This window comes from Nicotiana attenuata, unplaced genomic scaffold (genome assembly GCF_001879085.1).
Source record: "Nicotiana attenuata strain UT unplaced genomic scaffold, NIATTr2, whole genome shotgun sequence".
NCBI classification, from domain to species: Eukaryota; Viridiplantae; Streptophyta; class Magnoliopsida; order Solanales; family Solanaceae; genus Nicotiana; species Nicotiana attenuata.
Window position 1 is genome coordinate 538,975 of NW_017670498.1, and position 11,633 is coordinate 550,607.

Sequence of the window (11,633 nt, forward strand, 5' to 3'; positions counted from 1 at the left end):
CAGGGAGAAATTCAAAAATAGCCAGATTTAGCCAAGTTTCAAAAGTCATCGAAATTTAGCCACTTTAAATCTGAGCGAAAACACTGTTCAAAATCCAGAAAAATACGCCCGCAAATTTTACGGGGGTTCCAGCATAAGTATGCTTGAACCCAGGATAACTATGCTGGAACTCCCGCAAATTTTACGGGAGTTCCAGCAAGTATAATTGTCCAGTATAATATACTGGAGTTTGGAGCACTGGTGCTCCAGTCTCCCGCAAATTTTACAGGAGTTAGCAAAGTATACCGGTCCAGCATAATATGCTGGAGTTCGTACACAAATGCACCAGAACTCCCGTATATTATACTGGACCGGTCCCTGTTGCAGCAAAATAGTGGCTATTTTTCATTGACTTGATAAATGCTGGCTATTTTTCATTGACCAGTGTGAAAACTGGCTATACCATGATATTTTAACCAGATAACAGGGCTAATAATCCGAATTTGGTAGGAAAACGGGCCTGTCCTAGTTGTAGTATCCAATTATAGCCCATCTCATATAACCCGTCGGCTTCAACCGACTTTTGTTAGGGTTTTACAAAGGTTTAGTCAAAGAGATTTTTACTCTTCTCCACGAGAACCAGAAAATAGTATTTGTAAACCAAAAGTTCCATGGATCCATCAGCCCTGAGCTCCCCCGAATTGCAGCAATTTCTCAGTGTAAGTTTCAATCATGAACAGTTTTATTTTATGTGTATTCACTTATCTGTTTTTTTTTGTTCCTATAGTTTATGCTTTGATATTCGTAAACTGATCTAGTTTTGGCTATGACAGTCTTTTGGCATAATATTTTGAAAATTTATTTGGGGCATTATAAACAGGATTGATTCAGACAGATTATGCTTCTTTTTGTGGATATTGTTTGAATGACTTAATGGGTAGGGAAATTATTACTTTGATCTTTGATCTTTTTGGTTTAATCTTGCCTGTAGTTTGGTGTAATTTGTCGGATATGCATATTCAATTTTTCGGATATGCATAATCTTGTCTGTAGTTTGGTGTAATTTATAATTGTAAAACATAGAGCAAAAGTAATCTTGAATTAACAAGACTTCAACAGATATGAGTTAGAATGCATAACCAATTTTTCGCTACAAATGCAATGACCCAAATAAATTGTAAACAAAAATCACAATTGGCAATCTTTCAATTTACAATTATTTATCAATAATATACGAATGTCTATTATTACGTGACTTAAAGAACAGACTGCAGGTAATTAGAAAGTTTACCTCAAATCACAAGCATGTCGATACTATAACTAAAAGAATACTACATGTTTGAAAGTTTACCTTTACGTCGATGCTATCAAGAGTTTATGATAAAGAATGTAGAATATTGAATTCTTTTATGGAAGTTGTCACAACTTCTCCTCATTCTAAATTGTTTTTATTTTAATATTCTCCTTCCCTCGATGGGAAGGTGTGGTAGTCGAGAATTATGGTCGAATGTTGATAGGTAGACAAGGGATTCTCTCAGTCTTACCGGTAGTATAGTAATATTCATATAGTTTCTTATTCCTAGATCTTTTTATTACACGTTGTGTCATTCTTACCAGTAGAATTAGTATTATTCTTGTATTTCTTATCTCTAGATCTTTGTTATTACACGTTGTGTCTTTATTTTTTTTGTTTTTTTTTCTTCTTGTTGTTATTGTTGGTTGCTTTCTTGTCACTGTTGCTTGAGCCGAGGGTTTATCGGAAACAACCTCTCTATCTTCATAAGGTAGGGGTAAGGTTTGTGTACACATTATCCTCCTAAGACCCCACTTGTGGGATTACAATGGGTTCGTTATTGTTGTTGTATTCTAGAAGCCTAAAGTGAATCCTAAACCTAAACAAAGAAAAGATACAACTAAAGAATCCTTAACAAAGAAAAACCTAAAGAATCCTAAACCTAAAGGAAAGCCACACCGTAGTAAAGAATCCTAATCCTAAACAAAAAAAACCTAAAAATGCTAAACCTAAATACACCGTAGTTTTTTATTATCCCCGAAAATAAAAATTTATGTTACAATTATATCCAACTTAGGATTCACCTACTAAGGGTAAAAAAGATGAACGGTATTCATGAGCAAAATTGTCTAAACAAGAGGTTCTTTAAATCTTAAACTCATTCTTATACTGCTATACATATATTTAATGAAACAAATAGGACTCCTTGGCAATGCTAATGTGTAATAATAGCGGTTAGGCGTTAAATTCAACTAGTTAGTATTATCATTACGGATCTTTTGCTTCTTCCGATAGATTGCAGGTCTTTTGACACAACTCTATTGATGTGATTTTAGCCTACCGCATTTCCTGTTAGCACATCCACTCATCCTTATGTCATATCTACATACTGATGCATATTAAGGTTTGAATAGGATATTACCAAGCAATTTTAGGCAACTTTCCACATTGTCATTTACTCGTTACTTGCAGCCCCTACTAGATGTTATAACCTAGTCAATATGCTTACTGAAAGATATACCATTTTCTAGAGGAAAAACATTGCAGTAAAAACTTTTCTTTCAGAAATCCTTCATCCACTTCCCAGCTGACTTCCTTCTTCCTTTACCTTTATAAGCTGCCAAAAGGATTTTTTTCCCTTTCTTAAAATTACTCTGACATTGAGGGATTAAAGAGAAGAAGTAAAAGTGCACAGAAAAATTGTGCACACACCTATTGTGTTCAACATAATACTGTTTACTGGTTTCTTGGAATGTTATATTAACCAGTTATAAGATTCAAAAGTCTCACTCCATATGAGAATATTTTAACTACCTCCTTACAACTAGAAAGAGGAAACAGAGAAAAACAGAAACATTCTAGGTATAAAACACTTGTTACTTAAGCTCATTACTTCAGGAAATTGTTTCAAGTGCCCTCAGATTTTTCCGGTGTGTCAGTCCAACAGTACACAGTTTTAGGTTTGTCTTTAATCTATTGTCTGTCTTCCCATGTCTTATTGTTTTTATTATATTATCGAGTATCAAAGTTTCCAGCTGGCTTACGATATTGTTTTGATACGTCAAGCAATGTATCACCATTGCTATTTCCCTAGATGTGTTGGAAGAAGTCAGAAGACATTGCGTGACTACTTAGTTGCTTGATTTGATTTAGTTGCCCCTACTTTCATACAGTGGTTTTAACGAAATGGCAGTTCCCAGTTTGCTCTTCTTTGTGTCTTGTGGCTTTCTAATATTTGCACCTGATTTCTTCATTTATGCAGCAAGAGAAGGAAAGGGCCATGTTCAATGAAGTAGTTGCAAAGCTTACAAGTTCCTGCTGGGACAAATGCGTTACCGGTACTCCTGGAAGCAAGTTTAGCTCTAGTGAATCTAATTGTTTAGCCCACTGCGCACAACGCTATATGGAGATGAGCGCGATCATTATAAAACGGTTCCAGAGCATGCAGTGAAGAAGAATTAGCCTTATAAAATGGATTTGATAATCCTTTTGATTCCTTTGCTCAAAGATATTTGAAAGAGAACTGTAATTTTTTTCTTGCAACTCAATACAGTTGATGTGGTGTTGCTGATGATATAATTTACTAATGCAGAGATGCTCTCATTTTTATTTTACTCATTTTCTCCCCTTCATGAGCAGGGCCATTGCATACACCTACATCCCAGTCTACCTTCCCTCCAAAATTAAACTACTAGTAAATTCTCATGAAATATGTCAACTGCCAATGCTTTTTGTTCCTTTTGACTGTAGTGAAATAAGCTGTCTATTGTTGCCAGTAACATATACCCTAACATTGGCAGGCTGAATAAAGAACAGCAAGAGTAACTATTGTTGCCAGTAACATATACCCTAACATTGGCAGGCTGAATAAAGAACAGCAAGAGTAAAGGTGCGCTTAGTTCTTTTTTTTCCAACACAAATAATGTAATGTTTCAAATGAGTGGTTACATTATTTGTGTGCTTTTAGTCCTTTACTTGTAAAAGCACACACATTGCTTAATTCAGGATCAAATGTGTTAAGTCGAATATTATAAGGACTACAGCTGGATAATGCAATAACACAAGGATTCAAATTGCTATTTTTCTTCAAATTAACAAAAACTTGTGCAAGCTGCCTTTTGCGTTGAATATAAAAAACAAACAAGAAAACAGTGAACTTATAGGGAAAATTGAAGTTCTCAAATGAAATTGAATCATTTCTGAAAAGCTTTTATTCTAACCTGGAATTATTTATCATTAATTGTTCAATTTTTTTTAAAAGTGACAGGACCATAGAGTGGGAATCTATAACAACTCAACTGCGCAAAAAAGAGAAGAGATGGGAAACATAAAGAGGAACTTGAACAACATGAGAAATTAGGAACAGGGAAGACCATGAATTGCAAGAATAATTTCTTCGAACTATCCCTTGCAAAATAAACACATTGCAAAGAATTTCGGTTGCCTTCACATAAGAAATGAAAATTAAAACCCCAAAAAGGAAAAGAGAAAGAAAATAATATACACACAGAGAAGCCTGGAAGATTAAGTTCACAGTGGTTGATCCCACCCATACGAGGAAAAAAAAAAATCCCACCCATAAACTCTATAACCGTTGGCTAATGATCTTTACACTTGTCAGTTCTTTTACAATAATTGTAACAGCGCCCAGGTCAATCACTATTGCCCGTTTTCAGTTGGGAAAGCACCATTGCTGCCAGTTATCCGATTTGAGTCTCCAATCTCAGATGCCATAGCAACTACATCAGGTGGTATTTCCAAGGTCCCACTTCTTCTTCCCCAACTAGAGCGCCTCGGGTGTAGTATACTACGCCCATCTGCCAATGTGGCACCGCTTAGCTCTGAGGATATAACTGATAGCTCCTCGTCCTTATCTAACTGATTGTCATTTCTAGGTTGTCCTTCAAATTCATTTCCTCCTGTTGCTGGCTCATGCCAAGCAGGCTTCCTTCCCCTTTCTAAATCATTCATTGTTTTCTCCAAGTTTGGACTAACAAAACCACCTCCTACTTCACGAGGTGCTATCCCAGGTTCTCTTGCCACTTTGGCCCTGAAGTTGTTCTTGGAAGGAGGTATACTAGTGCAGAATATCTCCAAGAAATTATGAAGTACACCTTTGTTAAACGGGTTGACTCGACGATCATACCGATATCTGAAATTCTCATACGTTGACTGCAAGCACACAGAAGATTCAAATGTCAAAAAAAAGTTGTACTTCAATCTCCGAAATCTACATGTTAAAGGAACTACTGCATGAGGGTAAGTTTTCCTCTTTGCCTAGGAAAAAGAAGGGGAGTAAATTTAAAGAACAAACATTACCTGATTTGTGCCAACAAGATACAGATGGAAGACGGTCAGGCCACCAACAAACCAAACTGATATAAATGTATAAATGATAAGCACAATAGAAGCAGGAGTCTTGGCCATTGCCTTCCAGATTGAGGTCTGCTCACCATCCATGATCCTTTTAATATAGACCCAGCAAAAGCCGTGCACGTATATGCAAAGAAGTGTTGTTGAGAAGACAAACATGAAGAAGAAACGGTAATTCCTCTGCACCAACAAACATAATATGGTTAGAGTTAGAAAGCCAAGACACGAACAATAATATTACAGAAACTTTCTCGGAAAGCTCAGGCATTATAGAAGTAAACCTTTGCTGTCGGAACAGCATAACGTCTGCCATGAAAATATAAAAGCAGGAGTCTAATACAAGTTCTAAAGTACTTACAAAACCACAGCTTCAAGATCAAGATGTCCTAACTGGGTTAAGATTAAAAGGCAAATCTACAGAATCATCACAATCAGAAAAGGTCTTGACTTAAAAGTTTTTGTAAAACAAATTAATGAAAAATAAAGACCATTCTCCAGCAAAACCCACTCATTTTGGAATTGTTTAGTAGACTGATACCTCAAAAATTAACAAACCCATTTTGTTAAAAAGATTCTCAGTGCGAAGAAAAATATCAAATATGCTTAGTCGTTAATACTTGAGCAGAGCACATAATTGCAAGAATGGGCAATATCAGCTATGGAGAGTTGAATGATTTACACATCACTCAACAACAGACCAGCACCCTTAGCCCGAAGAGTGCAGGGAAGAAAAATGTAAATGGAAGCACTGGCAGCTCTTTCATGAGTTGTCCTAGCTAACCTTAAGGAGGAAGAAGAGTTCCCACGACCCAGAAACATGCTTTTAGGGGAGAAGTTCTATGAATTTAGGGGAGAACTTCTATGAATTTTGGAAAGGGCACGCAATAGCGCAGTTATGCAGGAAATGGTTTCACATGACGATGAACTTAGTTGTGCATGTCCTGAGAAATTTAAGAATAAGAAAAAACAAACTAAAGGGTAAAAGAAATATGCCAATGTACCTTCATACATCAAACTAATACTAGATAAAAAAAAAATCAATGACCAACACCCGTATAATACAGAACCATGGATTGAGAGGATAACTAAAGGAGGAAAGTCATGAATGCATTGTAGTATCAAGGTCAAAGTGAAAAAGCATTTCTTTGAGACAGCTTTTAATGGCAAAAGAAGATGTTTGTATTTAAAATGAGGTACTCACAAGTCCAATACATTGTCCCACCCAGGGGCAGTGATGGTCGAAACGTTCGACACAGTTGTTACAAATTGAGCAGTGTGAACAACGTGGAGGCCTGTACAGCATGCATGTATCACAATATTTGGACTTAAGAGTTATTCCGTTGACATTCACATCCTTGATGCGGGGCAAACGTAATTGTGGGGTTTGACCAGGTCCAGCTTGAGTACTTCCTTCAAAGTTTTCTGGTTCTGGAGGATGAGGATTGCGAGGAATTATACCGGGATCTCTTCCAGAAGTCAGTAGAAGAAGGACTAAGACCTTTGGAAAGAAAATATTGATTACTTCATATCGACTCATAAATCTACATGCTTTGTAGCCGTAAAACAAAAGAGATTACGGTAAAAACCAACCATTAATAGTTCATTTATCTTAAAAAGTTTAGCCTGAACATTGTAAAAGATTTCCTTACTAAGAATTGAGAAGGTTATCTGCTTCATGGGGTACTCGGGAAAATAAAGGTCGCCCGCCTTCATGCAATATCTACAAGGAATTCATAAGACTGCAAGAACCTAGATTCATTCCCTTGTACGGCAAAGAAAATACAAGCAACTTAACATTTTCCATCATGAACAGACTAATGTAAGAACAAGACAAGATGCAAGGATTACTGCTTTAACTGTAATTCTTGTCCTCCTGATTCCCTAGGTTCCTTAAGGAATTAGTTGATTCTCTTTCAAAAGTCATTTGCCCAAGCGAATTGGTCAAGAATATCTCAAATGTCATTCTTTAAAAGTGAACTTGGAGAACGAAGTACAAACTTTTAGAACTCCTGGCAATTGATTTCTTCTGCTTAAAAACCTGAAGAAGTGGCAGAAGGAAAACAAATTTGAAGTTCAGCCAGTTCACCAGAGAACAAGTACTTACCAATTCAGATTTCTTTTTGTAAGACCCAATTCAGAACTCTCATTGCTCGATCTTCACACAATAGTCAATACCCAATCTCTGTTCTCATTCAAAGCCTACTTTAGCTGGAGAGTGTTGATCATAGACATGAAAGGGTTAAGAATCGTATCTTTTGTCACAAGAAAGTATCAGTGATACTTTACTACTCCAGATTCCAACTATTCAATCTTCACCTTTTTTCTAAACTTCGTCATCAACTCAACATGCCAGCTTGATTCTCACAAATTGTCAGCAGCTTTTATATGTACTAGCATAAGAGTTCCACCGTTCCTCTATCATTCCCTTGCCCGGCAAAGCATAAATCTTGTTCACCATATAGGCCCAAAATCGCTCTCTCATTCCTAGTTTGTAAATTACAATGAGACAATACAAAATGCATCAGGCTCTCGTAAGAGGACTTTCACTTGGTTTGAATGGACAATGACAACATCACATGATGCCTCTTGTTGCTCAGAAGATCTCAATTGCCAATCAACATTAGAAATAGCCTGGTAAACACTCTTGAGGAAACAATATCTACTTGTCAAGGGTAATGGTTCAGCTTGTGCAGCCAGAATAAAATGGTGGAGCATGAACTAAATATTTCAAACCCAATACATTTTCAAAATATATCTGCACTTCTGGCCACAACATCTCCAATCTCTTTTTTTGAGTCGACGGATTTCACATAACTATCGATCCAAATCACTTTTTATACAAGTGCATCACCAATCAAAAGAGCCAAGTCCTCGGCAATATTTCCGTATGAAATTCTTGATCTAAAATGTCGTCCGAGCTACAAAGTTAATAAATGCAGAAGATCGATGTATTCAGATCAAAATTCTTAAACCATCACGATCACAAAGGCTTTCTGCCACATACCATATCCAGTCCAACTGCCGATCCAAAATAAAGATGTTTGTCACCTATGAGCTCCCAGACTACTCATTCACCATTCAATGCCCAAATTGAATGAAAATCATGCAAGCAAGAAAAGGAAATAGCCAGAGTAAAACACACAACATTTGCACAAACAAGGGAAAGGTAGTCAATCTATTAGGGGAAGTAGTCAAGTTTTCGGAATAATTTATTATCTCGCTATTGAGAAAGCTAATGTAGCCATAAAACTATACTTTAAAAATAACGTAGTCAGTGGAAGCAGAAGCAAAAAACAATCACTTACATAAACTGTGAAAACAACAGGGGCGATCATGATTGACCACCCCCAGTCACCAGCAAAATCATCCACCATTTTCCTCGCAACAAAGACACAGAAAACAGCAACCGGGGCAACGATAAGGAAGATGGTCATAAAGACCGACCTCACATCAGGCCCAAAGATAAACCTTCCTTGAAGAATAAATTTCTGCACAAAGAAGAGGCAATAATGTCAAGAAAAGTGCGCAATCGCGAGATATGTTACCTAAAGAATCCTTTAATTGCAAGAAAATGTCAAATTTTAGCAACTACACATCTAATTTGGAGAGCATGTTAAGTTGTTAACAGTACATGTCTTCAAAAAGCAAAGAGAAAAAACTTCTGTTAATATTTACTAGTATCTCACAATATCATCCACGGAGATATATCCTTGAGGAACACAGGCGAGTAAATTCCATTTAAGTTTGAACTTTGCTTCTATTTAACAGCAACAGAATATTGAGGCATCTCAAAGTTATGTAGAGTTCTAAAATTAATGCATTAATTTCTGCTTTCCTCAATTGCTTCTTTTTCTTCTTTCATCCTGGGATTTCAACTTAAGGTATTTGTCTTTACCTGATTTGCCATATTTTGCAGAAAATTCATGAAAAAGTTACTTTCACAATCGTTTTTTCAAATTAAGAATGTTAAACTTAAGTTTGTCCAAAAGAATCTCATAGGAATATATGAGGAAAGTTTGGTTTTGTAGTCTACAAATACATCTTTGATGTGTATTCTTTTATCAGAGTCAACTTTACAGCAACTATGCTCTTCTGGTTTTATGTTATGTACTTCTAAGCAAGCTAACATTTACAAAGTATTACGAAAACAATTCCAAAAATATCAAACATTAAATGCTCATTCGATAATTGAGACTCATAGAAATAAATTATGAACTTGCAAAAGAAAATCTGAGATCCAAGCAATACTCAATAGGAAACCTACATAATAGAAGAGCAGAGGGAAAAGGTGAATCACTTACATTGCTGCCTTTCCAGGCCTGATAAGTCCGGATAAAGGCGGACTGATCGGCGGCACCACCGCCGGAATCTGAACTGTTGGGCGGAGCCACCCCATACATCTCTATTTTTTTTTTAAATCTCTTTCTTCTCTCTCAATTAATTAGAATAAAGTAAAGGAGAGAATATTTAGTAGTAGCACAACTTGGATTGGGAAAAGGTCAATGAAAACGAAAGAGAAAACGTAAAAAAGGCGGCTTTGTTCTCTTCTCTCTAACTTTTAATTATTACTTGCGTGGAATTAGTCAGCCACGCGGAGTCATTGCGTCAGATCCCGGTGACAATAGGCAGCACCGGCGGCGGCGCACGGCAATTTTGGTGGCAGTGAATTTTGAGAATTACAGAAGTAGAAAAGTTGTTTATTAGTGTGAAGAAGAGTGTGGGCGAAGTTATGTTTAGTAGAAAGTGTGTGTGGGCGTGAGTTGGAAATGAAATGATTGAAGGAGCCAGGAGGAGGAGGAAAGGGTACAAAACATGGGAATTTTGAATAACTTGAAAACACCAGCCTCTTTTTGCCTCTTTTCTCTCTCCAAACTTTCCTTTCTTATGGGACTTCCGCGGCTTATCAACAGCAGGTAAAACGAAGCACGTTACTCAACTTTCATATAAGGTAAACAATAACCCAAGGCAGATTTTCTAGTATATAGTTCGTTATATTTTTAAAGTTATGATTTATATATACTATTTGTTATAATGTTAATCACTTATTATATTATAAATTATGCTCTGCATAAAAAATGGAGTAATGGATTAAGATGAAACCGGTACCATAAATAAGGAATTCTGTTAACCCGAGGGAAGGTGTTAGGCACCCCCGGATTCCGTGGTTCTAGCACGATCGCTTAAACTATCATAATTGGCTTATTATCGGATTTTAAAACCTGTTCATCCTATAGTGCAATTTTAAAAGTATTTACCGCTTTTAATTAATTTTTAAGGAAATTGAACGTTGTTTAAAACATGTTTTTGGATCACGTCACATGAAATGCACCCGGATCCGCGACACATTTTATTCAACGTTTTGGGATTTGGATTTGGGTCACATGAAATGCACACCCGAGTTTAAGAAGGTAAAATTATTAAAGTCCGAGCCTAAAGCGACTAACGCGTTATTAACTTTGTGGGAGGCCATGGAAATTCGCTAAATGGCACGTCCCGATTTCTAAGTATTTTAAGGTAAGTATTTAAAGAGGGTCCACGCAATTTATGAATTTTNGCGACAAGGCAGCACGCGTTCGCGAAGAAGGAAATTATAAAGGGACCAAAAATGCCCTTCGCGATCGCGAAGGAATGGATGCGAACGCGAAGGCCTGGGTTCAGTGAGCTACGCGAACGCGACATAGGTCATGCGAACGCATTAAATGAAAATCAAGCCCAGCCCTTGGAGTCCAATAAGTCTATGCGAACGCGACAGCCCTGACGCGAACGCGGTTAAGAAACGTGTGAAGCTACACGATCGCGGAGCACTAATCGCGAACGCAATGAAGAAACTTGTCATCCTCCAAAATTACTCTACGCGAACGCGTAGAGGAGGACGCGGACGCGAAGAAGGAATTGGGACCTGCACAGCTGAAGGATTTTCTGCAACACTTTGAAACTCCAAAATGCTCCGTTGAGCATCCGAAACACACCCGAGGCACCCGGGACCTCAACCAAACCTACGGACATGTCCCATAACATCATTCAAACTTGTACCAAACCTTAAACCACCTAAAACAATGCCGAAAACACGAATTAATCAAGGATCAAGCCTAAGAACTTCAAATTCCAACAAAACACACTTTCGATCAAAAACCTAACCAAACCTCACCCGAATGACCTGAAATTTTGCACACACATCCCAAAACTTGGCCCTCAATCAGTGTTGGTTCAATTTTGGAGGCCAGCTCTTTGTTTTGTTTTTTTTATTTGCAAGTACATGGCTAAATTA

General features: G+C 37.1%; 2 protein-coding genes across 2 annotated transcripts; one reads left to right on the plus strand and one right to left on the minus strand.

Annotated features, from left to right (window-relative positions):
- Window positions 1-516: 516 nt before the first annotated feature.
- On the plus strand, window positions 517-3,610 carry LOC109240242 (mitochondrial import inner membrane translocase subunit TIM8). Its single transcript, XM_019406873.1, has 2 exons — window positions 517-698; window positions 3,255-3,610. The coding sequence occupies exons 1-2, from the start codon at window positions 651-653 to the stop codon at window positions 3,441-3,443; spliced, it is 237 nt and encodes a 78-aa protein (XP_019262418.1). The 5' UTR covers window positions 517-650; the 3' UTR covers window positions 3,444-3,610.
- A 735-nt stretch (window positions 3,611-4,345) lies between these two features.
- LOC109240243 (probable protein S-acyltransferase 7) lies at window positions 4,346-10,276 on the minus strand. Its single transcript, XM_019406874.1, has 5 exons — window positions 9,667-10,276; window positions 8,671-8,853; window positions 6,567-6,863; window positions 5,312-5,545; window positions 4,346-5,164 (listed from the first exon to the last, which is right to left on the minus strand). The coding sequence occupies exons 1-5, from the start codon at window positions 9,763-9,765 to the stop codon at window positions 4,652-4,654; spliced, it is 1,326 nt and encodes a 441-aa protein (XP_019262419.1). The 5' UTR covers window positions 9,766-10,276; the 3' UTR covers window positions 4,346-4,651.
- Between the last annotated feature and the right edge of the window lie 1,357 nt (window positions 10,277-11,633).